General features: G+C 37.8%; 1 protein-coding gene across 7 annotated transcripts in view; it reads right to left on the reverse strand.

The window, feature by feature from the left end:
* Positions 1 to 26130, reverse strand: part of MECOM (MDS1 and EVI1 complex locus) — a 540477-nt gene that overhangs the window by 264745 nt on the left and 249602 nt on the right. For all 7 annotated transcript variants that reach the window (XM_034998618.1, XM_034998598.1, XM_034998584.1 and 4 more), the window contains exon 2: positions 19489 to 19826. In XM_034998618.1, coding sequence (XP_034854509.1) covers positions 19489 to 19826 — 338 coding nt within the window. The remainder of the gene's footprint in view (positions 1 to 19488; positions 19827 to 26130) is intronic.

Below are 26130 nucleotides of genomic sequence, written 5' to 3' on the forward strand. Positions count from 1 at the left end.
GCACATGCTTAACACCTGCAAATCATTTCAGTATAGACAAACGCCCCTGTAAGTGACTGACTACAGGTGTGTCTCCCACCTGCATCCTCAAAATGACTCACTGTCCCCCAGATGGTCAGATCCTGTGCATATTTGCTCTGAAGGAAAGTGACACATATTAGATGGATACCAAATAAATTTAACCGAAACTATTACGTAAAGAGAGTTGTATTAACATTTGGCTAAGGACAAGAAAATATACAAGAAACCAAAACAAGAAAATAGAGAAAGAGGAAGAAAGGAAAAGGGAAGAAGGGAGGGAAAGCAAGCCAGCATCAGTCACCGCTGTATCCCGCCGCTGCACTTCCCCAGGACACAGAGCAGACACGCAGTACACACTTGTGGAGTTCATATATTAATCAACAAGTAACGAGCAAAAAGTAAGGATGAATTTCTGAACCGTATGCCATCTTCTGCCATTTGTAGTGCTTCATATAAATTCAAACTGAAAAACAATTTTCCGTGCAAATAAAACCTCCCTAAACGGAAGAACTGGGGACACGGCGTTAATACAGCCAGTTCCTCTACTGCGAACGGAGATGTTGTGACCCTCTCTCCCTTCTCTTCCTTTGGCATCTCATCATCTTGTGACTCTCTCAAGAGCTTTGATGTAATGTCATTTGCTTGATGTTTAATCTGTGCCTATAACATCAGCTGTTTGTTACGTTTACATTTCAATGCTAACACCACACCACCGCACTCCAGAATAAAGGGCAAGGTTTCTGACGCATCCCAGTGACCAAAGGACTTATATCAAATCGAGGTTTTCATGCTTCCTGAAAATAAAGGGCCAGTCATTTTTTTAAAACTTAGGCCAGTTTTCCTTTCTACATAATTTTCTTCTGACATTTTTGTAATCTGCCTATGAGTGCTCCGGTTCATACACTGTGTTGAGATCCAGCTTTGACTTCAAGCAGTGCATGCTTTTGCGCAGAGCCAAAGAAAACTACCTTTTCTTTCTACAAAACAGAAGACCAAGACAGTGGAAGGAATTAGAGCCCTAGGCCAAGTAGGCAAAAAGATGACTGTCTGAAGGCAGTCTTTCTGTCCTTCCTTAACTCCCTAGCTCAGGGGTTCCATAGGGAGGAAGGATTTGGGGTCTGGACTGAAATGAATAGGTACTATTTAATGAAGGAGTAAATATGGATAAAGTTTTCCATGAGACTAGAATAAACTTATAAAAGTTATAATGAGGCTGAAAACATAAGTGGTCTTCAAATGATAACAGATAAATTCACAGCCAACAGAGTCTCGGTGAGGGGCAGCTGATGGTGGAAATACCACCTGATTTATGATATATTTCAACCTCTTCCATCTTAGGTAATGAATTCTAACATCCTATTGTGGTGATTAGTGCTTCTCTTTAGTCTTTTTTTGCTCAAGTAGAATTAACTAAGTCTCCAGACCCATCCCACCCACACTAAATCTAATCTACCAGAATTCAGTATAAAGAGGCCATGTTTATCTATGTTCATATCACATGTCACATCACAATTCTGACCTTTGTGACTTAAAAGTCTTAATATTTTAAGTGTTGTCTTACCTGGTTACAGCACCTTTCACCCTCTCCCATAGAAACTGAAGGCAAAATGACTTTTCTTTTTTCCTTCTCGACACTACTTGGACGATTGCAATTGGGGCTCAGTCCTTGGAGTTTAGCTGGACTATACACAGAAACCCAAGCTCTCCAAGCTTTACAACCACATCTTAGACTCTCAGTGAGGTTTGTGGAAGATTTTTCAAGCAGAAATTAAAGTCAATTGGAGATTCATGTCCCTATCGATCAGTTATGGAGGTGGAGTAAGGAATCAAACTTCAAATGAACACTTTTTGAGTCAAGCTCACCAACTGACATTATATACCTCCTTACCATAATACCCTTCATAATGTTCCTGACAAATCAATGTTCAGGGGTCCATGTGTAGCTCTGTAATTAAAATCATAGTATTTCATGATTTCATCAAGTACTTTCCATATTTTTTAGACTGGCTCATCTATAGGCAAACTCAACTATTCTTCAGCCCTTATATTGCTGATGATATTCTTATAAAATTAACAACTTCAAAGGACAATTTTCATGCTTTGGAAGGTACAAGGAAAGTGAAAATTCTCTTGTTAAAAACATATTCACATCTGGTTTTCTTAAGATTACTGTCTTTTCCAAGTTACAAAAGAAAACAAAGTACTAAGTTCTTATTAAACCTTCCAATTAAGTGTATTACTAAATCCAGATTGTTCTCAATGGAAGCCCCCATACGAAGAGAGACCTTAGGATACAGCAGAGTTTGTGTAAGTGAAGAATCATTAGCATGTGGCAGTTTGGTGACAATTCGGTCCATGCCGCAGAAGTTAGAAGACACGGACGTGACATTGTAAGGGTCAAGAGAACTGAAGGGAGAAGGTAAACGTGCCACAGGAAAGTAGAGGCCCCCTATCACTGTCCCACCCTTCAAGTCTTCCTTCAGGGGTAAATTTGACTTCAGGCTACTGTCACTTTCAGGCATAAATCCTCAACCCGATAATTCAAGTACTCCCTCCCCTTCCAATAGCCTTCAAATAGCCTGTGAGTCAGAGAGCTTACCCACAGTTTTCAGTAGCACATATTTTGGTATTTCTTCACTAGAAAAACTAAAAATCCACAAGTTTTGATACTTCTTTCGTCCAAAATGCTCAAAAGCAACAGTGAACAGTGAAATTTTATATATGAGAATTCATAAGGGGTCTTCTGCAGCCTTATCTGTGAATCCCCAAATTTCTGCCCAGAAAGTCTCAGAACCTCCTGACCCACCAGGTGCCACTTTTATTTTTAAGAGAAATTTAAGAATAAACAAATGACAATGTACAAAAACTTAGGATATGTATTTCCACTTATCTGAAATACTTCATAGTCTTAATCACAATATATTTAGTTACGATATTGTTCCCAGTGATTCAGAGCCACTCAGTGTGGAGTTCCACTGATGGAGTAGAGCCTGGGAAGAAGACAAGTTCATGAGATGACCAGGGCTGTTCTTTCACATGAATCTACGTCCAAGTTTGTGAATAGGCAGAGTATGCTTTCCTCAAGATTAGATGATGCTGCCCCAGCAAGATACTTGCTGCCATGAGGCATGTTTTTTCTTAGGTTATTCGAAAGGATACTACCACAGTCCTCACTGAAGAAGAGCATGAACTGGAATGAAGGCATACCCATCGTCCCCAAATCCACAGACTAGACCAAACATACTGCTAGAGAAGATCAGTCCTACAACCACCTAGCTCAGAGCTGAGGGGGCAGAGTATGCAAGGCATAGGAGTGTGGAGGGCCAAGGAAGATGACGATGAGGACAGAGGTGAGAGAGAGCCCTTCACAGGAAGATTACATGGAGAGGGTTTGGGCTGATAGGCACGTTTTCCTCTCTCGACAGAATTTCATTAGAAATGAGTCAAAACCTCCTCCTCTGCCCTGGTTAGAAAAGCTTCCTCGAATCTTCTGTAAAAGAACCATTTAAACACCTATCAGAGTTTCAAACATATTGGGTCGAGGAAGGTCACTTCCCTGTGCTACTCAGAAAGGGGACAATGTTTAATTCTTGTAGTGTGGTAGCTCTGTCGACCCCAAGAGCTCCAACCCCAAAGACCTGAATTCTGCAGTCCTTCCCTCACAAAAGGGATGCAAGGAACATCCCCAACTTTGGAATGGTGATGGTGATGAAGATGATCAAAATCAGTTTGCTGTGAAGTGCTTACTATGCCATATCAAGCCCTGCTCCGAGTCCTTTATAATACTTTACAACATCATCTTCACGGAAATCCCACAAGACAAACCTTGTGGTTACTACCACTTTACAAATGAGGAAACTGAGGCAAAAAGTCATTAAGTACTTGTTCAAGGTCACAAAGGAAGTGGTAGAGAATGTGAACCAAGGTCATTTGTCTCTAGACCTGACATCCTGTGCCCCTCTACTACACTGCCTCTTTTTTTTTAGGGATGAGCCCCAGACACTGTGTTGTAGTTGAGATGACCAAATGGTATCTTTGAACATTGCCTTAATATACAGTTGAGGCTGCACTAAATCATACCCCAGAGACAGAAGGAAAGGTATACTTTTATCTCTGCAAAGACAGCTAGGAATAGAACCCTCCCTCTCACAACTTACTTTCTTCTCAAAACAAGGCTTCGGTCTTCAGCTGCCTACTCTGCTCAATATAAAATCCAAAAAGAGATGCACATATCAAAGGTGCTTTGATTTCAGGTTTAAATCGCAATTATACTCGTTGAATAAGAGAGAAATTTGAAAACAATCACCTCTTTGCTACTTAATTTAAAGTTAATTTATCTCCTTCCCAGGGTTCAAAGACCAAAACATGACCCCCAAATACATAGTCTCTAACACCATAACAACACAGAGCATGTCAATAAGGATAAAAAGCAGTAAAGGAGGGGTAAATGAACAGAACTCAGAAACTCAAAGCTGAAGCTGGAATAGACCTCAGTGAGACTCCAGAGGAGAAAACCAGGCGACTTTCTAAGGTCCCAAATCCAAGTTGGGGCAAGAACTCGAGGTTCCTGGCACCCAGGCCAGTGTCCCTTCCACTATCTCACATGGGCCTCCCTGAACCACAAACTGCTAGCCGTCTGACAAAGCAGCAAGCCAGGGAGCCATGCCACATGAATGGCCAGATTGTTGAGGGGCAGGGGGGTGGGGAGAAGGAGCACAGGGCCGAAGGACACTATGGTTTTACAGAAATCTACTTGCAAGTAGATCCTGGGGTTATGCATGTGGCTGCCCCAGAGAAAGAATGACTGACTGACAGCACAAACAAAGGCAGAGGCAAAATCTCACAAAGGGAGATACAGGAGTCGCAGGGCTTCGTGCATATCACTAATACACTTCATCAAGTGGAGACCAAGAATAACAGTGAGGAAAAGCCCACTATACACAAGGGCCCCTTTATTCTTTGGGCTTTCCTGCTTCACACACACTTTACCTGATGAAACATTAGACTTTTTGCTTTTATTTCTATAGGATCCTTTTGATTTTTCCACATTCAACTAGCACATTTCACAACTATTTAGTGTTCTTATTTTTTTGCAAATTAATGTGCTGTGCGCACTGATGATGACATATTTGGAAGTTAATGAAATCAGATGAAAATTGCTTAGATTAAAATTTCCCCATTTCTTCACTACAATGTCTGCCACCTACTGTTCAGCCACGAAATACTGCAGCTCTCCCATCAATGAAAGTTCGTATTAATATGCTCTGAGGTAGAAAGACTCTATCAGCCATTTTTTTTTTTTTTTTTTTTTTTTTGCCCCTCTCCTGTTCTTTGCTTCCAACTGCATTTAGCTTTGGAACCCTCTGACAAATGGCCGTTTTTCTCTGGGCTAGTAAAAAATTTCTAAACTTTAGGGGAAATGTCGTTGGTCAAAAGCCCAAGGGAATTGGCTTGTTGAATTAAATGATAAATATATGCATTTAAGGTCATTAGAGACTTTATCTCCTGTGAAGGCTATATTTGTCAGATTGATATAATTTCTCTCAACTGAGTACTTAACTCCATCGGCCAACATTATTACGATTATTCCTTTCCCTTTAAGTGGGAGACTTCTGGCTAACAACACGTGTGTTCTTTCTGGTGCTGCTTCTTGAGCGATCAAGGCACACCTTTGTTTCATTTATATGCAATTTTCACCTCTGACCCAAGAAATGAGTCCTGGGCTTCCTGAACTTTATTGCCTGTTAATAGACTGCTGGCTCTCTTTTCAGCAGTAATAGAAATGGTGGAGAGGCATTTCATTTAAGAAAAGAGGCTGGCAGACTGCAGCCTGAAAGACAATGTCAGAATTAAAAGTCAGCCTGGCCAAAAAACAATATAAAGACCACAGTGACATGAAAGAGGAAGTTTCCCATATTCCATCTCACATCGAACAGCCGGTATATAAATAAGAGCAGCATCTCAGATCTAATTATTTTCCCACCGCACAATGGCAGACACCCTGAATGGTGCTAAGTGATTGATATAGTAATTCATCTTCAATTTACACCTATCTACATATTTTGTTTCTTCTCATTAAACTGGAGACATCAGTGACGAACTTATGAAGTGGCAGTCTTTGGCTTCATAAAATACACACAGATGCTCATCAGAGGCTCTTTCCTGCCTACTTCTTAGTGACACGTGTTTATAATTTCGTCTGTATTTCGTTTGCTGTGGTTTACTCTTAAGTACATCTGTTCAATTAAAATGGAAACGTGTGACATGGCCTGTACTCAGCAACTTTCGAGCTTGTTAATGAAACGTTCTAAGGTTCCTGCCTCAGCTCTTTATTTGCAAAAGAAAATGATTGAAAAGTACAAATAAAAATACCCTTTAAAACACGTACAAAGAAGTCGACTGTTTTGTTAATAGTTAAGAAAGGACATTATTACTGCATAAGGACATTATTTTACACGAAAAGACATTATTAAAAATGATTTATTGCCTCATGTTTGGAAACTTACAGGAAAAGTCTGATAATATATTAAACTTGTTTATTACGACTTCATATAATTTTGAATAATACTACTTTTTCGTTTGACAAGTGCAATAAACTCTACGGGTATAGACATGGGTTGATTATCACGAGTCAACTGTGTTGCTTAAAGAAACGTGCCCAAACAATCAGCTTCTGACGGCTGCATCTCCAGTTATTTACACTCACCATCATGGTAATAACTCACCATTTCTATATTAATAAGGCAGTGAAATTTATTATGATGGTATTGAAAAGTTATTAAGTACTGCATCCCAAGTGACAAAGTACCACAGCACTGTCACTATCCAAAAGCAGTTGCCCATTCATCACCTGCCTTTCCAGATGGTCCTGCATCTTTATCGCTCCCAGGTTGGTGACATCACCTGTTCACCCACTCAAAATTGATGATGAAAGCAAACAGATCTATCTTACTTACATTTACCAAATCAATTTAATTTTTACAGGCCATGGCTTGGTGACATATTGACTGTTTTCCTTAATGGCATCTACCGTATTTAATGCAAGGATGTCATCTTTGATTCCTGGCTCGCATAATGTGTCATTTCATAATAAATTTTTCTAACATATTTACTTAATGGAAAGAATTATGATTGCTTGGCAGTTCTCTTATTAAACACAATGATAATTCTTTTTCTTTTTGAGTATCATCCATTGGGCAATGGAGCTATTTTTAATCCCTCCTCATCTCTTAACAGGAGGCAGTGACTTGGATATAAGTAAGTCCTAATCAAATGCTGGACATATGATCGACCACCCTCAATTGTGGAGCTCCATGTAAAGGTTTTATCTCATGTATTATTACTGAAAAACTAGATTCTCAAGAGATGCCACGATTAAAATAACATAGCTAAAGGGCGCCTGGGTGGCTCAGTTGGTTAAAATAACATAGCTAAAGACGAACATATGACTGCCACTACAAAAACAGAGCAGCTGTGAAATTGATGGTAATGGTCCATATGATGTTTACTGTTGACTTCTCTTCAGCTAGTGCTGTTAGATCAGATGTATATTAACATAAATATCTGCATTGTAGAAGGTTCAGATGCAGAATGAAAGACTAGTCTACTGGCTAGCTGATACTCACATGTGACACCCCTTTCCTCCAAGTATGATTTACACATCCCATCTGCCGCCCTCCAAGACAAATATCCCTCTGACACGTGTCATCATTTCATTGTGCTGCATCTGTATTATCTGAAGGGAATGGACAACCGATGCCTGTATTCAGAGGGGTATGGGGCCCATAGGGCGAATCAGGCCTCCCTGCCCCCTAAACCCCTATCTTATATTATGTGTATGCAAGTAAAAACAACATCAAATAAACTCCAAATCTGACTCTAAAAAGAAAAATGGGGAAAATCCATGACAAAGGAAAACTGAGAAATCTAAGGTTGTGTGTGCATCTATGTCTTTAGCTATCATGACCTAGCCAAGAGAAGCCACAGTACAAGTGTTTTTGCAAGGTTAAGGAGGGCTAAGAGAGAAGGTTCTCTGGCTCCAGCCCCACACTGCTGACAGACTAATGGCAATGGCTCTTGGCTTCACTGTCTTGTTCCCCCAGTGTTACCACAGCTCACCTCCCTTACCCCTCTGCTAAAGCTAGACATGGTCAGGGATGATCTCCAAGTTTACCTGGCCCTATACTGAAATCATTGGGTCCCAGGATTAGAGGCTTCCTGAGGAGACAGCAGGAAGATGGAAGGATCCTGCCCAGTGGACCAATCTCCATCTGTGCTTTTACTATTGAGTCTCAATCAAATGAGCAGAAATGTATGTGTCAACAACAGCATCCTAATATGGTTTATATCTCTCTGAAACCAAGTCCAGCATTTCCTACATCCCTGTAATTGCAATGATAGCAGCTCAAGTTAGAAAGAAAAAAAGAAGAAAAAAAAAAAAACCATGAGGGCAGAACAAGGTAACCTGCTCCTACCTGTAGATGAGGTTCATATAAGGAGACTCTTCATGCTCATCTACTGAGATGAACCTATCCTAACTTATTGGTTAGGCAGAGTCTTGCCCTTGGGTGAGGTTTCCAGGAAAAGAGGGATCCAAACTGGCAGCGTTGCAAGACCAACAAGAACATCTTTTTTTTTTTTTTTTTTTTTTTTGCAGGCAGCTGGCCTCTGTGCCAGGGTGGAGGATTCTATGCTGGCATTACACACCTGCTGAATTCCTACCACAAGAATCTAAACAAATGAAAAAAGAAAAAACAAATCATCCACACCTGTGGCTGCCAACCAGTTGAGGTTTCTGTGCCAGGCCATGCACACCTGGGAAGCCCGGGAGGTCAGCTGGAGTGTCAGAGGAAAACACCACTGTCAGCTAGTTGGTAGGAGGCACAAAGGATCTCCTATGGATCTGTGACGTGAGCTGACCGGCCAATGGTCACAGCAAATACAAGTCAAGGTCGCAGAAAATATATGCGTATTTCCTCTGAATAAGGAAAACTCTAGGTGCAGGTGGGGCAGGAATAAGAGAGGAAATTTCAGGGCAGAGGAATCTGTAATCATCATCCCCTGCCCATCCTCCCTTCCCCGATCGATGGCTGGCTCATTGTTTATTAACCAAATCCAGATACTAGGCAATGGAAAATATACTACACCAGAATGGAAAATACTAGAATGGAAATTCCAAAAGGCCATATTGGAGAAGTTGATCTATATGATTTTAAATATATACTTTATATATATATTATATTTTATGTTACATATAGATATTTAATGAATATATATTGTTATATATAAATATACAAAAAATAATATATATTTAATAACGCATATTTATTAAATATATATTATATATTTATATATATACATATATATATAAAAAACACATGCATTTAAAGAGAGACAGAGAGGCAGAGGCCTGGATATGAGGAGAGTGTCTGAGAGCAGCACCTGCTGGATATGTGAGATATTGAGAGTAAGAGGGTGAATGATAGACAATAGGGAGAATATAGATATAAGGAGACAGGATTTAAGTTTCTCAGGACATCATAAATGAAATCCTCATTTGATGGCTCTGAAAAAGATTTATTTGGTATTTTAATAAATTGTGGAGGGGTGGGGAGAAGTTACTGGGCCTTTTAAAAAGAATTCTACTGACTGCCTTTATATGGCCATATAACTTTATATGGGTGCCCAACTTTATATGGGTTACATGGAATAAGCATCAGGGCCAAACATCCAAAATGCTTAGATTCAAAATCCAAATCCAAAATTTAGATTCCAAAACGATCAATTAAAAAAAAAACCAAAACCCTAAGAAGGCATACGTGTGTGTGTGTGCATGTGTGTAAGGTTGTGTAGTGCGCGTTCTGGAGACATTGTTTCTGTATCAGATGACACTCTACAACTGACTTTCTAGGATTAGGGTAGGAGGTACAAATTATTTTCTGTGTCTAGGGCAACATTTGACTGATGGAATAAAAATGTGTTCTGAAAGCTGATGGGATACATGCTGAATAATGGGATAGAGTTTGGACCTGGAAGTAGTAGATACTGGGGACAGGTCGCATGACTAACAATCATAGAATAAACTTTTAATTGTTCTTGAAACTGTTGGTCTTGTTCCGAGCCAAGAATGTCCCTCTGAGAAGGAAACTCTGAGATTTTCTCCTTTGGTCATGTGGATGCACCATGATACAGAGTTCCTCAGTGAGGTAAGCTATTTCTGTGTAATGTTTGTTCACCTTGTACCAATATAAGAAGTCCCCTTATAATAAAGGCACTGTCAAATTCCTTGTGCTGTACTAAAATTGTATTATATCAAATACTGATTTGAAAGAAAGGACAAACCAACAGGTAGCGCTAGTATCTATTTGCTACACACACACACACACACAAAATCTCTTTATATTATTCTTTGTCATAATGATAGCTGACAACTTCTTCCTGGTTGTGATTTTTTGGCTTGACAATTCTCCTAATTATCATGTAGAACATATTCTTCAGAAAGCACACAATATTTGACCTATCTCCAGCTTCAGCTATATTTTGAAAGGCCAAAAGATGTAGCAGAGCAAAAATGACAATAGCAATTAGGTACTGAATTTTCCTATAGCTGAAATACAAATTCATTTTTCTAAATTTCTGGACAGAACTATGTGTAAAGAAAAGTGCTTCAGCAAAATTTGTATTGTATGATTCTATCAATGTAAATAAGCTTTGAGAAGCCAACATGCTACCTTAATACAAACTTTATTTATTGTATAAATGCCCTCAGTGTCTCCATTTCTCCATACTACCTACATATCATTTTTGGAAGAAATGCTCTCCATACTGTTTCACTGAACAAACTAAGGAGCAAAGAAGCTGCACTTACTCTTTTATCCTTCAAAGATAATTTCCATCCATTATTTCCTATTACTTCTCACTGCTTCCAAACTTACCCTCAAGAAAAGATTTAGAAAATGAAACATCCTGATGCAGTGGCCCAACTAAGTATTCTAGAATAACAAATTATTATAAAGAACTGACCAAATCCTAGAATCGACTGTCAAATCTATTAAGAGAGATCTTTATTAAACATTTCATGTTTTGAACCCATGAGGTTCACTACTGATTAAGCAACTCATACACAAGTATAGGGGTGAATAAATAAGAAACTCACTTTGATACATTTTGTGGGATACACGTCTTAATTGGAAGAAAATCACCCAATATTCTTTTGAAAAATAAGTGACTCACATGCAAATTCTAGTTGATCACCAAGTCAGGCAGGGTAAAACAAAAAAACTCTTGATACTTGGGGAACTTTTTTTTTTTTTTTCCTAGTCTATGTCTTCTACATTTCCACATAAAGTTTACAATCAACTTGTAAATTTCCACAATAAAACCTCCTACGATTTGATTAGAATGTGCTGAGTCAATATGTTACTTTGGGAAGAACTGTTACCTTAACAGCATAGACTTGTCTAACCGATGAGTGCGATTTCTCTATTTATATAGGTCGTCTTTAAATTTTCTGCTGTGTTTTGAATTTTTCAGTGTAGATATCTTAAAAATATTTATTATATTTATTTTACATATTTGATTTTTCTGACTAAACGTTTTAATTGTTTGACATACATGATGTTTTAAATTTACACAAATTGCTTTTTCAAGTGTGTAGGAAGTCAGTTTTGTATATTTACCTTTTATCAGGACGATTTGGGAACAGAGTATTGATAGGGACATCCTGAATTTTACATGTCATTGAGGGAAAATGTCCAAAGTTATTTCATTATTGTAATGTCAGCTATAGCCTGTTTATCTGTCCATCAATTCAAAGTAGTACCCTTTATTTCGAGTTTGCTCAGAGGTTTTGTGATGAAAATATATTAGGATTTTATCTATTGAGGTGGCCTTGCAGTTTTTCCTCTATGTCAATGTGAAATACATTCATGATTTTTGAAAAGTGTGTATTTCTTTTTTTAATATTACTATTTTTAATTTTTATTGAGATATAATTGACATAATACTTTATAAGTTTTAAGTGTAAAACACATTGCTTTGTTTTTTACATTGGCAAACTTTATTTACCCTGTCTATCCGAAGTCCATTTTTGCCAATTGACAGAATCCTAAGATCAGATTTACATTTTGTTCTATTTCTTTCTTCTCTTTTAATTTGGAACATTTTCACTGCCTTTCTTTGCCTTTTATGACATTGAAAATTTTGAAGAATACAGCACACCCTCTTTTAACTTTTTTTTTTTACTTAATGAATAATTTTAATATAGTTATTTGCTTTTTGTCTGGTGTATAATTATATATTATTTTTATTTATTTTTAAAATGTTGTATTAGTTTCAGGTGTACAACTTAGTTATTCAACAATTTCATATGTTACCCGGTGCTCATCATGACAGGTGCACTGATACTTGGGGAACTTTTAAAAAATTTTGCTATCAGACTTGTCCACATCACTGACTATAATTTGGAAGTACTAGAAGTTGTCAAAACAGCAATAAGAGGAGTAGACATGTTGAACTCCATCAACACCTTTCATTGAAGAAAGCATAAGAAGAGCAAGCCACAGGTGTTGACAGGACATACGTGGAAGGGGTAGGACGTGGGGTAAGGGGATTTCTAACCTCTTCATAAACAGGATGGGATCCTCTTGAGCCCAGGGCAAAACTATAGGTAGTTCCTGGTGCTTCAGGAGAATAAACTTCTATTTTCTTTTAATAACCAGAGATTTAATTCCTACTATGTATGTATGCTGGAAGCACAAAATGAATCAAATAGACTGATTTTCTTTTCTTGATTTCATTATATATTCCAAGAGAATCTATAACATCTTCTTGGGTCCCAATGACAATCATGTTCAGGATCCTATTAGTAAATATTACTTTTTACCTTGATATTTTCTTTTTTTTAAGATTTTATTTATTTATTTGTCACAGAGAGAGCGAGTGAGCACAAGCAGGGGAAGCAGCAGGCAGAGGGAGAAGCAGGCTCCCCACTGAGCAAGGAATCTGATGTGGGGCTTGATCCCAGGACCCCAGGATCATGACCTGAACTGAAGGCAGACGCTTAACTGACTGAGCCATCCAGGCATCCCTATCTTGGTATTTTCTCTTAATTCTTCACAAAGTAAAATTGAATATCCAAACTATATTTGTCATCCTTAAATAACATTGCCAAAATTTAATTAATACTTTGTAATATAAGGTTTTATGGTAATACACATTTATTATATTAGATAACATTTCTCTTTACCCATTAAAAACCCCCTTTTGGATAATTGACAATCTTTCCCCTCTCCTGGAATTAATTCATTTCAAAATTATTAAGGCAAAGGTCTTTACTTAGTTATCTGCCTTTAAGAATATGCAACATATCAAGTGTGCTTGCTTTCCCATTAATGAATAAACGTTTTCTCTAAAATCAATGACAAACCATTGATTTCATTTTACGAATCACTGTAAAATTCATTTTTGGCCCAAGCAAACCTGGAGGGAAATAAGGGAAAAATATTGCCATTCCAAGAAATTTGGTGCCTATGAGATGTTAGGACATCTCAAACTACCCCATTTTTCTTTATTACCAAACATACATTACTTGACTGTCAGCCTCTTGACTCTGAACTCAGTTGTTAGGTATCCTGAAAGTCTGATGTTGCTGTTGTTTTAGTGGATAGTCATATTTCAGTTAACATATAGATTGCATGTTCCAATACACAAGGCATCACTGCAGAACTCAAAAACAAACTTACAAATGTGAGAACTATTCCTTCTTAAATGATATAGGGAGGCACACATTCATTGTAATACCACATCTTAGGATTACATTACTGGAACATAATGTATTGTCAAAGCACTGCATCAAAATTATTTAATGAGTTTCTGATGCCAGTAAAATCTCTTTCCACTATTCCTTCCCATCTATTTAACAAAACGTAAGAGAAATTTACTGACCACTCATGTCATAATTTTTTACGCCTGAGTATGTGTATGCTCGAAAGGAGAAAAAGTAAAGTTAAGCTCATACCTGGTATTTTAACTGATCAAAGTAATCTGGATCAATTTTGGGTGAGAGGGAGACAATAGAGGGTTTGGCACCTAACAGGAGCATCATCAGCTGACTTACATCTACTTGCGGAGTTTTATGATGACCAATGGTAACAAAGATAAACAGAGAAAATGTGCTAAGTGACAATATTACAAGGAAACAAAATCTCACGTTGTTTTTCCATGACCTATCTCAGGCCATTAAAAAATTTGCCACCCAAATTATTGTTTGGTTTAAAAATAAATTTATGAATCTCTCCCAAATCCTCGTTTTGTTAATTAGAAAACAACCAGTGCTTCCTTTTCAGATAAACCCAGAGTAACATAATTAGACCACCCCAGAGATAACTGAACTTCCAGGAAACGAGAAGAGTGAGAGCAAAATTTCATAAAAATTAATAAATAAAAGAAAGTTGGCCTTTGCCCTATCTGATGACCCTGTGCTAGATCTGTATTTCAGCCAAGCTTCTGTTGTTGCTGTTCACCTTTATTAAGCTTCTCTACCAGGTGGGAGGCTCTTTGGTAGGTTTTTCACACACAGTGTCACATTCTATTGTTACTACAACCCTCACTGGATAGGTACAATTATTATCACCATGTCCCATATATATAAAATGAGGGGCACCAATTACATAACTTTTCCCAAAACTCTCAACTAGCACACAGAGCCTTGAAGAAGACTTAAGTCTGGGAAGTCTCACTCCAGAATCCTGCTCCCCTCTGCTCTCCATGCAATTTCCATGTTGTCACACAATGGTCCTCTTTAGAAGAAAACATAAGAAAAAACCCTTGTTTTGAACAACAGAATTTTTGTTATTATTATTCAATCAATCAGTAACTCTAAAGTTCTTTTTTTTAGATTTTTATTTATTTATTTGAGAGAGAGAGAATGAGAGAGAGCACATGAGAGGGGGGAGGGTCAGAGGGAGAAGCAGACTCCCTGCCGAGCAGGGAGCCCGATGCGGGACTCGATCCAGGGACTCCAGGATCATGACCTGAGCCGAAGGCAGTCGCTTAACCAACTGAGCCACCCAGGCGCCCTCTAAAGTTCTTAACCGAAGAGAAAGTGTCCTGTCCCTAATTACTTCTAGGTCCTAGAGACAATCAAGTGCTCCCCAGTCTTCAAAAATCTTTTTGTTAGAGACAAGTCTTAGGCATTGCAAGGTGGCAATCATTGCCAGACTCTAACACTATTTTTAAAGTTTCTCTTTCTTAAATCAGTACTGGTTTGGGAGAAATCAGTTTCTGATATCTGTGGCTTATTTTACCTAACTCTGTATTTTGGTCTGTAAACCATATTTTCAAAAGTACCTGATTTCTCTAAAATACAAACTCAAATGATTTTCCAAAAGTGCCTTTTTTGGGGAAATATATTACACTTTTTAAAAACTATTTAAACACGGGATGCCTAGGTGGCTCAGTCGGTTAAGCGTCTGCCTTCAGCTCAGGTCATGATCCCAGGGTCCTGGTATCAAGTCCCACATCGGGCTCCCTGCTCAGCGGTGAGTCTGCTTCTCCCTCTGCCTGCTGCGCCCCCTGCCTGTGCTCTCCCTCTCTCTCTCTCTCTCTCTCTCTCTGACAAATAAATAAATAAAATCTAAAAATAAATAAATACATACATACATAAAAATAAAAACTATTTAAAGAGGGTTCAAAAAGGTGGTCACTAACTGCAATATTATCTTTGAGCTTTCTCTTCAAAAAACCTTCTTTAAAAAGACTACCATATCTCTTTACTTCATTTTAATTATATAACAAGTAATGACATGGGGCAATTATTATTGGCTCACGGGTCAAATAAAAATGCAAGAACCAATTAATTCTGAGTAATTTCCCTAGAATTGCACAATAGTGGCAGAGTTAAGACTTGATTCCACATGTCTAAAATCCAGATTCTAGCTTTTTCCATGGAACTCCCTCAGCCCCACTCCCTATCTCTTCTTATGAGTCACATAATCCTCTATCCATACATCATTCTTTCATTTGCTCTTCCATCCTTTCATTCATTCTTTTACCAAACAAATACTTATTAAATGTCTGTGTTATGGACTGAATGCTTAAGTCCTCCCCAAATCCATTATGTTGAAGCCCTAATTCCCAATGTAACTATATTTGCAGATATCTAAGGCCATTAGGTGGTAATTAAGGTTAAATGAGGTCATAAGGGTGAGGTCCTGATCCAATAGGATCAGTGTCCTTATAAGAAGAGACACCAGAGCACTCTGCCCCTCAGCCTATGTTGTGTGTGTGTGCATGTGCACGTGTGCACACATGCACCTAGGAATGGCCATGTGAAGACATAGCAAGAGGGTGGCCATCTGCAAGCCAAGAAGAGAGTCCCCAACAGAAGCCAAATCAACTATCCTAGATCTGGGACTTCTAGCCTCCAGAATTGTGAGAAAATAAATTTCTGCCATTTAAGTCACCCAGTCAGTCAGTCAGTAGTACTTTGTTATAGCAGCCTGAGGTGACTAATCCAGTCTGGTTATTTCAGGTAATGCACTTAGCATGAAAGAGTACCGCGGACACCACAGATAAAACACGATCAGGACACTGCACTTAGAGGACACAGCTATGGGTATTTTGCTCTATTAAGGAAGCTAGGCAGAAAATTTGGATGTTATACAGTGTTTTAAATTCTTTAGTATATGTATTCACCTTTACCTGGTGCTATGGTGGGGCAAAATGTAAGCAGTACTAAATTGTGACTAGAAAGGTCAAGGAGAATGTCAAGGAAGGGAAGAATCTGAAGAATGAATAGACACTTGCTAAGGATGGGTAGGAAAAGGAGGTTCCCAGGTAGGAAGACCAGTGTGTGCAAAGAATGGAGTCCTGATAGAACATGGGAATTATGAATCATATCTGGTTGGTGTGGGAGAGAGTAAAGTCAAACATAACCCATTTTTTGGCTTCAGCAACTGGACAGATGGTAATAGAATTTATTATACAGGAAATGCTCAAAGAGGGGAGATTTGTTAGTAGAAAAGAGCAAGGATGGTACTGGAGATAGCAATGATTAGTTCAGTTATGATAGACTGGGTTTCGGTAAGGAAAGCAGGAAGAATCTGATGCATAGTATGCACTCAATGATTGTTTGCTGAATATGGATTTCCTCTGTTCATGAATATTTTCCTTGGCCTAAGAGGGGGTTTTTTTGTCCCTAAATTCATCATTTTTAAAAATGAAGGAGTATCAAAAAGCAAGGTTACACTAGTTGATCACAATTATCTGTCTAACCAAACAGAAGAGAAATCAGCTATAGTTGAGAGCAAATATGACAGGAGAGTGATTAAAAATAAGCATGCAGGAGTAGGGCGAGATGCCTTTGTGAAAGTGCCTTTGTTGATCATGACCAGGTTTTGTATTAACTAGGGTAAGATTAGAAGGGGAAAAGAAAAAAAAAAAAACAACAACAACCTAGAGTCAAGAGCTCAAGTACTCCTCCATGGATAACAAGATTGCCAAAATCACCAAAAAAGCCCTTTCTCTGGTTTTGTTCATAATACATCTGGAGCAGATAATCCATACTCTCAAAAGTGAGGGCAACCATTAAAATGGTGAAGAAAATTACTGAATTGACCATCAAATGAATTCTTGAACGAGAGAGAAGAAATGGGTGATCTTTAAACAGAGTCATGAACTATTTATAGAGGTATCTTGAATTCTAAGCAATAAAAAAACTCAGTTTTGACATAATAAAAAGAATCATTTTACATTTCTCAAGGTAAGTATTTTCCTGTGTATATACTGAAGACATTCTACTCCCAAGAAGAAAAATAATTATTTTTAAATTTCCTCTAAATGCCAAATTTTCCCCAGGTTCATCCCCCAATCATAGGTATCCTGTTTAAGGAGACATACTCCTGCATTTATCAACCCTGTAACTACAAAATTATTTTGTTATTAAGCCTTGGTTTATTCCAAGCCTTCTGGATAATCTCGAGCAGTACTGAACTTGTTGTTTAACTCTGGAGATTTTGTAATAAAAGTTTAATGAGTTACTTATTATTAGAATGTTTATAGCCTTTATTTTACGGAGAACAAAAATGACGTAAAGTTCTACGCATTTAGTCTAAAACTTATTCAACTCACATATCAGTTAATGCTACAGTGATTTTTAAAAAATCTCTTATCAATATACGTGTCTAAAATCAGTGTAGCCAAACCACAACTTTACCTGAGCCGTGGCTAAGAACACAACTAAGGAAGAATTTCTCACTTGTCATCATGTCAAATCCAGATCTTAACTTTGGGCATTTTAGAATTTGGACAGGGATTGTTTTGATTGAGGCATTTTGCACAGATTTCACAAGAGGATACATAAAAAACAAAGGAACCAAAATGTGAAATTAAGTCCTGAAGGCACAGCCTATTTATTTCTATTTAAAATGCTGACCATATATTCTATTAATGATCATAAATATTAAGAGAACATTCCAAATAAATCTAGTTTATCTGATTTCTGTCTAACTGAAATACTAGGAAACCAAGGGTCAATCACATCTCCAAAAAACACTTTCTTGCTGATATGGAAATTGCCTATACATTTTGCAGATATGGACCAGGTTTTCCAGAAATTATAATGTTATGATTTAACCACAAAAGTTTTCAAGTAATAAAAATAAATGGGAAGGAGATACAGCTACAGAATCTGTACAAAAATTATAAGCTCAACATCACATAATTACCTGTTCTTACTGAAATAAAATTTACTTTGATTTTGTAATCAGACTATAACTTCTCATTCTTAGATATTATCAAGATGGGTTCTGTGAAAAGCATGGCTAAAACCAGCAACTGATTTTCATATTGTTTTTTGCCATCATTTTTACGCATGAATTATTCATTAAATCAATTTGAATATAAAGAATCATCACAGAATTGAGTACAGTGTTCATATTCTAGAAGCATGTAGAATCAAAGCAGGGTTATCACAAGAGTGGCAAAATATATTAGAAGGCAGAGCAAAATGACCATGTAGAACAAAATAAAACCAAACTAAGCCACAAAAATGGAGAAAACAAATGTTTCCTCCAATCTTTCAAGCCTTGCTCCCAAAGAACTGATAAAATACAATAAGCTAGTCATATGATGACGTTTGTTTATGCCACATACTATATGGATGGCCATATATGATGCTTCTAAACGATGTTAATTATAAAAACTGTATTTGTTTCCTTTGGTATGTTTGTAAGTTGATACTACTCTTTACCATTCATTAGTTGAGTTCCTCTCTATCATGCTATATATTTAGGCAACATTTTGTTTCTATCAAGAAGCAAGATTATAAGGGAGGTTCATTCTTAAACATCTATTTGAAGACATTTTGCAACATTTGGAATTTGCTTATTTTATGGCCACCTTAAAAATTGATCTTTTCTTCACACATCTGCATATATTTAAATGTGTACACTCAAAATGTATTCTTACCTCCCATCCATAGCTGGGGTCTTTCAGGTTTGACCTCTGCTCTCCCACATAAGGCCCAAACTTTTCACCTGCTTCAATCTTCCTTTTGGTCCATATTCCTAGTCCCGCTCCAGGCATATTTGACTCTCGAAGTTCAAACTCGGCAGGAATGGGGATATCATCAGGGATGTAGATGGGGGCTTTGTATGGAGAGCCCTCCTTTGGCGTGAATGCTTCACTGGATGTGGCTGGAGAGCATGGCTCTTGAATATTGAGGGAGGGAGTGCTGGCTACTCCATCTGCATCTGGCATTTCTTCCAAAGGAATTTCAGGGTAGCTGCCATATACACACTCATTACCTGTGAACAAATAATAACTTTGTGAATTCCAACTAATACAGAAGAATCAAAATCCCACAGCTCAGTAGCCACCTTATAATGCTGTTGTTCTTTGAAGACAAAATCGGGAAGGCCATTGTTAAAATATGCCTGCATTAAAATCTCTGGGATTCACAGATGGGGGATTTGGTTTATCTGTGGTGAATCCATAAATCAAATGAGCTAATCTTCAACTGTCAATTCTCTCATGGGCCAGCTCAATCCATTATTTAGCTGGGAAACAACCAGCAATTTAACTATTGGTCTAAATAAAGTTGAGATAAGAAGTAAACATATGTGTACCTACAACCCCACAAACCATCCTAAATCGGGAGGTGAAAGCATTACACGATGTCTTGGAAAGTTGTATCATGCAATGTATCTTGGACTAAACTGTAGGAGATTGTCAAAGATTCCAAGGGCTACCATGAGCAACGGGGCTTAAATTTGTGTGGCAGGACTATTTATTGGAGTATTAATTTGTGTTTGTTCTTTATCTTTCCTATTTCAAACACATCACCAAGCCATTGGTATTCTTTGCCTCAACAACTTACGCAGAGCAGAGAATTAAAGCTACTTGAAGCTAGTGATTCCTCTGGACATTTGTGAAAATAAAAATCATTACAGAAATTTGGTGAGTTTTCCAGAGGGGAAAGCAAGGTAGAGTAACAAGGAGTCTGGACACTCCACACTGGGGCTCTCAGGACTCCACAAGGCAGCACAGCACCCACACCTGAAGTAAATGAGTGCACCATTTCAGACCTTAAGATCTTTATGCAATTTGCTGGGGTCTTTTTAAAGAATAGTGACTGAGCTTGAATTTCCCACCAGTTCACCAGATGAAGGGGATTTCAGTTATCTTAAAGCAAATAAGCACACGTTTCTTGTCCACAGGGATTACGGACTGAGAGTCATACCTGATTTGTTTGATTTGTAGACCTTCAAGGAGAGAACTAAGAAAAATGGGTTGAAATTATAAGTAGACAAATGTCAATCGGAGCCATCCAAAGGTAAAATGAGTTGCCTTAAGTTCCCATCATAGGGCTTCTAACATAGCCTAGATAACCATAAATTAGGGATAATATGGAAGAATTTCAGCTTTAGGATGATGACTAGGCTAGATGACTTTTAAGATGCTACCAACCCTGTAGTTCTACGAATTATTAAAATCTTCCAAGGTAATTTATTGGGCTAGAGGGTAGAAAACCTGACTTCTAGCCCCAATTCCTTATCTGACTCATTATGGAAATTTATTAACCATGACAGTCATTAACAATTGTTGATCAAGTATTGACTCCACTTAAAGTTCTATAAAGTACAAAGTGATAGCACATGCAAAAATATCTTTCTAAATTAAGTGCTTGGTTCCTGAGTCAAATGATAAGACAATGCCATTTAAACCAAGCATAGAACCAAATTCCAGAACCCAACCTTATTCCTATAAGACATTTGACCTCAACACACAAGCTCATTATCATTCAAGTTCATTGTATCCAAAATCTTGTACATTATCATCTGCCCTCAAACTGAGTCTCCTGCCTGCTTTACTATGTCTATTAAGAATACTGTTTTCCCCTAATTATCCATGTTCAAGGTTCTAAAATAACATGGACATTTTCTCTCCTTCATCCTCCAATCTGTTCAGTCATCGAATTCTGTCCATTCTTCTTGCAAGATTTTTACATTCATCTCATCCACGTTTTCATTCCTGAATCCTCTAACAGTCCTCTAAATATATCTCCAGACCTCTAGCTTCCAACCTCCAGTATTCCTCAACACTGAGAATGCTGCCAAATTTATCTTCCTGGCACGCCCATTTTTCTATGCAATAGCCTCCAATAATTCCCAGTATTCATAGGTAAAATCCAGAGTTCTTAGGCTAGGAATAAAAAACCATTCTCCCGTTCTCTCTGATTCTCAACACTACCCAGTAGGAAACCGTAGGCCAGAATAAGCTTATCCCTGTCTTCTGAGCTCAGTGAGCTTTTCCTCTGCAGTTCTTCCTGCTGGGTAACCCTATCTCCACTCCTCTGCCCATCCAACTTGTAGTCATCCTCTCAGGTCAAGTTTCAGCTTGTCCCCTCACCATTCCATTTAACACAAATATCCCCCTTCCTTGAGTTCCTACAAAATCCACCCCCAAATCTGATGATCAAATAATGCCATGCATTGCTATTTAGTTTAATATGAATGAATCTGTTATTCCAACTAGGAAGTTGGCCCATAAAGGGAAGACTCAGAACTCACAGCTCTTAGAAATTCTCCAAGTGATCTGCATAAAGGTGCTTAATAAAGCTTACTAAATAGATAATTAACCTAACATATAATTTTATCGAACTATTAAACCAAATCAATATGTTTCTACCAAATGCAGGGAACTATTTTGATCCTAAAAAGCACCTTTAAACCCATAGAAATAGAACACAACAGATTATAAACTTTTCTCCAAACCCAACATCAAAAGAAACAATTTTAGTAATGCCCCAAAGAAATATCATCAGAGAAATACACTTCAGGGTCCAAATGCCCTTGATAAAGTCTATCTAAATCTATCCTTCAGGGAGATTTTGCACTTCAACCTAAGAGCCAGAAGTTCACTAGCACTCTTGATACAGCTAAAAATATATAAAAAAACCATCTCTCTAGAATTTTAACATTTAACTACTGCAAATGCAGAGTTACTTTACAGATTCTTAAAGGGATTTATCACACATTGTGAAGACTTTGTTTTCCTCGAGAAGTAAGTGCTATAAATTGGAAGTATTGTATAATCTATAGACCTGTCCACTTAAGCAGCAGGAAACCAAAAGGCATCCAAATGAATAGAACTATTTCCTCCAGTAATTATCCATTAAAAGTCAGTAAAATTTCCCCTATTTCCTCAAAGGGTTAAATCACTCATACTGTCAGTTCCATCAAAGTGATCTCAAATCTTGAAAAAGGATAGAGACAAACCCATCTGGGCCCCCCCACTGGCATAGCTGACCTCATGACCTTTGAGTTACCCACAAACTCTCCCAATGCATAATCTAACGACTGCATTTGGATTTCAATTCTTGTGGAGACAAAGTACACATGTGTGCCCAGGCTGCTGCATAGAAGAATTTGAATTTAAAGCCTGAATGCAATTCTGCTTACAATGGCAAAAAATTCCAATTAAACCTAAAGAACAACTTATACAGGTCACGCAAATCCAGGAGAAAGACTCACGGTCCTATTCATCCACAGGCAGACATTAAATGTATATGCAAACCCAGGCAATTTGTTTTCAAGCCTCTGTTAATCTAGTATCATCTGAATTAAATATAAAAAGGGCTGTGGTGACAAAAAAATAGAAACAGAAAACTGCTGAGTTTTACATATCGAAACATGCAACAATATTTCACTGTAATCTAGCATTACAAATTTTTCAACAGCAAATGCAGTTTATCACACCACATTGAATATTTGCATAAACCAAAGTAAACTAATGCCTCCATGTACATTACTCAAGAACTATTCTAAAAGCTGCTAAAACATTTCATCTAAATGACAGATTACCTCAATTATCCTATCTCCATTAAATCTCTGTTATTGGGGGGGAAATTGGGCACATTTACAATAGGTAAGTATCAGGTAAGAACCGCTATATACATTAGTGGTCCCATAAAGATAAATAACCCTTGTAACTTCTTGGAGCTGAGTTGCCTGCTACCGGAATTTGCTTCATGCATCCTTTAGATGTATCATTAACTGAGTGAGGACAGAAAGACAACCTTATTGTTGGATATGAGACAAATGACTTGGGCAATGCTCTTGGAAATCAGCCTCTTCGATTCCAGTTTTAAGTGTTCTAATATTCCCAGAGACCAAGCCAGATCACACTCTTGGATTGGAGTATATTTATTTCTATGACTCTTTGAATAACTAACATAGGGTTCCACTTGAGAGAGTTCCATTCTGAAAGCATGTCAGAATCTGCAAAGAGAAAACTGCAGATAATAATGGTAACTTCCAAAGACGTATCTATATGTTCTCACTTTAACATTCACAATCCTGTAAGAAAGCCAAGGTGATAATAATCTTCTATTTTCCAAATCCGGAATCTGATATTCCAGGAAGCTAAAGAGTATATCCCAAATCACCTGAGACTGAAATGCAGGTGTCCAAACCCAACCATGTCTGTAACTCTCAGGCAATTTGCTTTTTTTTTTTTTGAAGATATGTTTTAAAGTTTGTTTGTTTCAAAATTATGGCCATACTGTGTAAATAATCTATTTTCTGCTTTTTTACTTATATTTTATTATGAACACTTACGTTTTTAAAAATATTTCCTAAAAATACATTTAATTGCAGCATAATATTCCATTATATGGACCCACAAAAAATGAACTATTTCCATAGTAATTACTTAAGTTGCTTCTAACTTTCTGTTGCATAAGTACCATAAAGATAATACCATTTCATATAAATATGTATATTTGTCCATTTTAATTCCCTTAGATTAGATTCCTGTAAGAAAACAGTGATTATTGACAGATTACTTTTCAGAGGTGTATATCATTTTATATTCCTATCAACTATCCTAGTACTTATTATTTCTTGCTTTTAAAATTTATTAATACAATGGAAAAGATTATATGTGTATTGTTATTTTAATTCACATCTCAGTTGACTGCTGAGACTAAATATTTTTGTCATTCCTATTTCTCCTTTTGCAAATTGTTCATTGTTTTTGTCCATTTTTAATTGAGCTTTTATTGGTCTGCCTTATTAATAATAAAAAAACTCATCCCTTTGATATAGTTTGTGCTTTCCCTAGTAAATCATTTATCATTTGGTTTTTTAATGGGTTTGTGTTGTATAAAAATTTTAACTTTTATGGAAGGAAGTCTATTTTTTCCCTTTGTGATTTTTACATTTTTCTTAGAAAGTCCTTACCCATCCTAAGGAAGAAAGAGTGATTCTCTTTTATTTTCTTTGAGTTCCATAGTTGCTTTTCTACTAACCTTGGACTACCAATGACTTACTGCTGAGTGAAAAGCAGAGAAAAACGATTTCATTTATTTGAGCTCCTGTGAACGGCAAGCTAGGAAAAAAAAGGGCCATTTCACTCGTAATTCTTTGGTTCTTATTTGCAAGGCTGGCCTAAGATGCCTTTTCTTTTTGTGGGTTTTATATAACTCACCATTTGTTTCACTTGGCCTCTCTGCCTAGTTTAACTGCAAATCTTCTGGGCAGATGCCATTCAAAATCCCAAACTTCACCATTAATAGCATTCAGTACCCGTCATAATACTTATCAGGCAGCATTATCGTTAGGGAGACCAGCATAAATAATTTCCTCTCTACTCTTCATGTTCGCTCATTGAGAGAAAATATTTAGCAACTAACTAGAGTTTAATTTTCATATTAAAAGCATACAGACACGTAGCTTGACTATAAAGTAAGACTGATTTCTGTAGGCATTAAGCAAGAAATCAGCTCTTTCTACTCAGCCATACACATGTATGCATACAATACACACATCCACATGCACGTGCAGTGCGTGTGCGTGTGTGTAATAGCTCACTAATCTTTAAAATAGGCTGAGACAGAAACATGGTTTGAGATCTCAGGCCGACTGGTTGAGATCATAACTACATAAAACAAATGCCAGGAGGAGACCAGCTAGGGAATTGAACAGATTAGGTAACTCAGAAATGTAGACATTTCCCCCCATTATGTTCCTCATTGCAGTTTTGTAATAAAAACATGAGCAAACTTCAAAGGAAGCTCTGTAGTAAAGGTTAATTGCTACTAAAGAAGAGGGTGGGCCCGAGCGCCAGTACTCTGGGCCCAACTTGCAAGCAGACAGGAAGGATTACACGTGGCTGAAAACTGAGGATGCGTGCCCAGCTCTGGGAGGAGAGGAGGCACCGCCAAACCTCAAGGCCCACCAGGGACCTCCTGGTAGGACGTGAGCACAGGAACACAAGTCCCTGAGTCCACGCCTGCTAATGGTGGGGCAGGCTGGGGCGGGGGGGGAGGGGGGGAGACATCCATTTCCTCCCAAAATTCAAACTGGACGTGCTCTTCTTCCCTTGTTAGGACACTTCCAGAACAACTCCAGCAGCATGTTTGTGAGAAAGCAGAGGACCTCAGGAGCCAGCTCTTCTGCACGAGCAACACAACCAATAAACGCGCGCTGGGCTTGGGGAAAAGGGAGGAGCCCGAGTAATGCCAGATGCACAGACAGAACAAAGGAGGCGGCTGTGACCTGGCCGGCAGAATATTCAGTGAGAATGGCCCCAAGATAATGAAATTTA

The sequence above is a fragment of the Mirounga leonina genome, unplaced genomic scaffold (assembly GCF_011800145.1).
Source record: "Mirounga leonina isolate KUSES-001 unplaced genomic scaffold, KU_Mleo_1.0 Mir_115, whole genome shotgun sequence".
Classification (NCBI taxonomy): Eukaryota; Metazoa; Chordata; class Mammalia; order Carnivora; family Phocidae; genus Mirounga; species Mirounga leonina.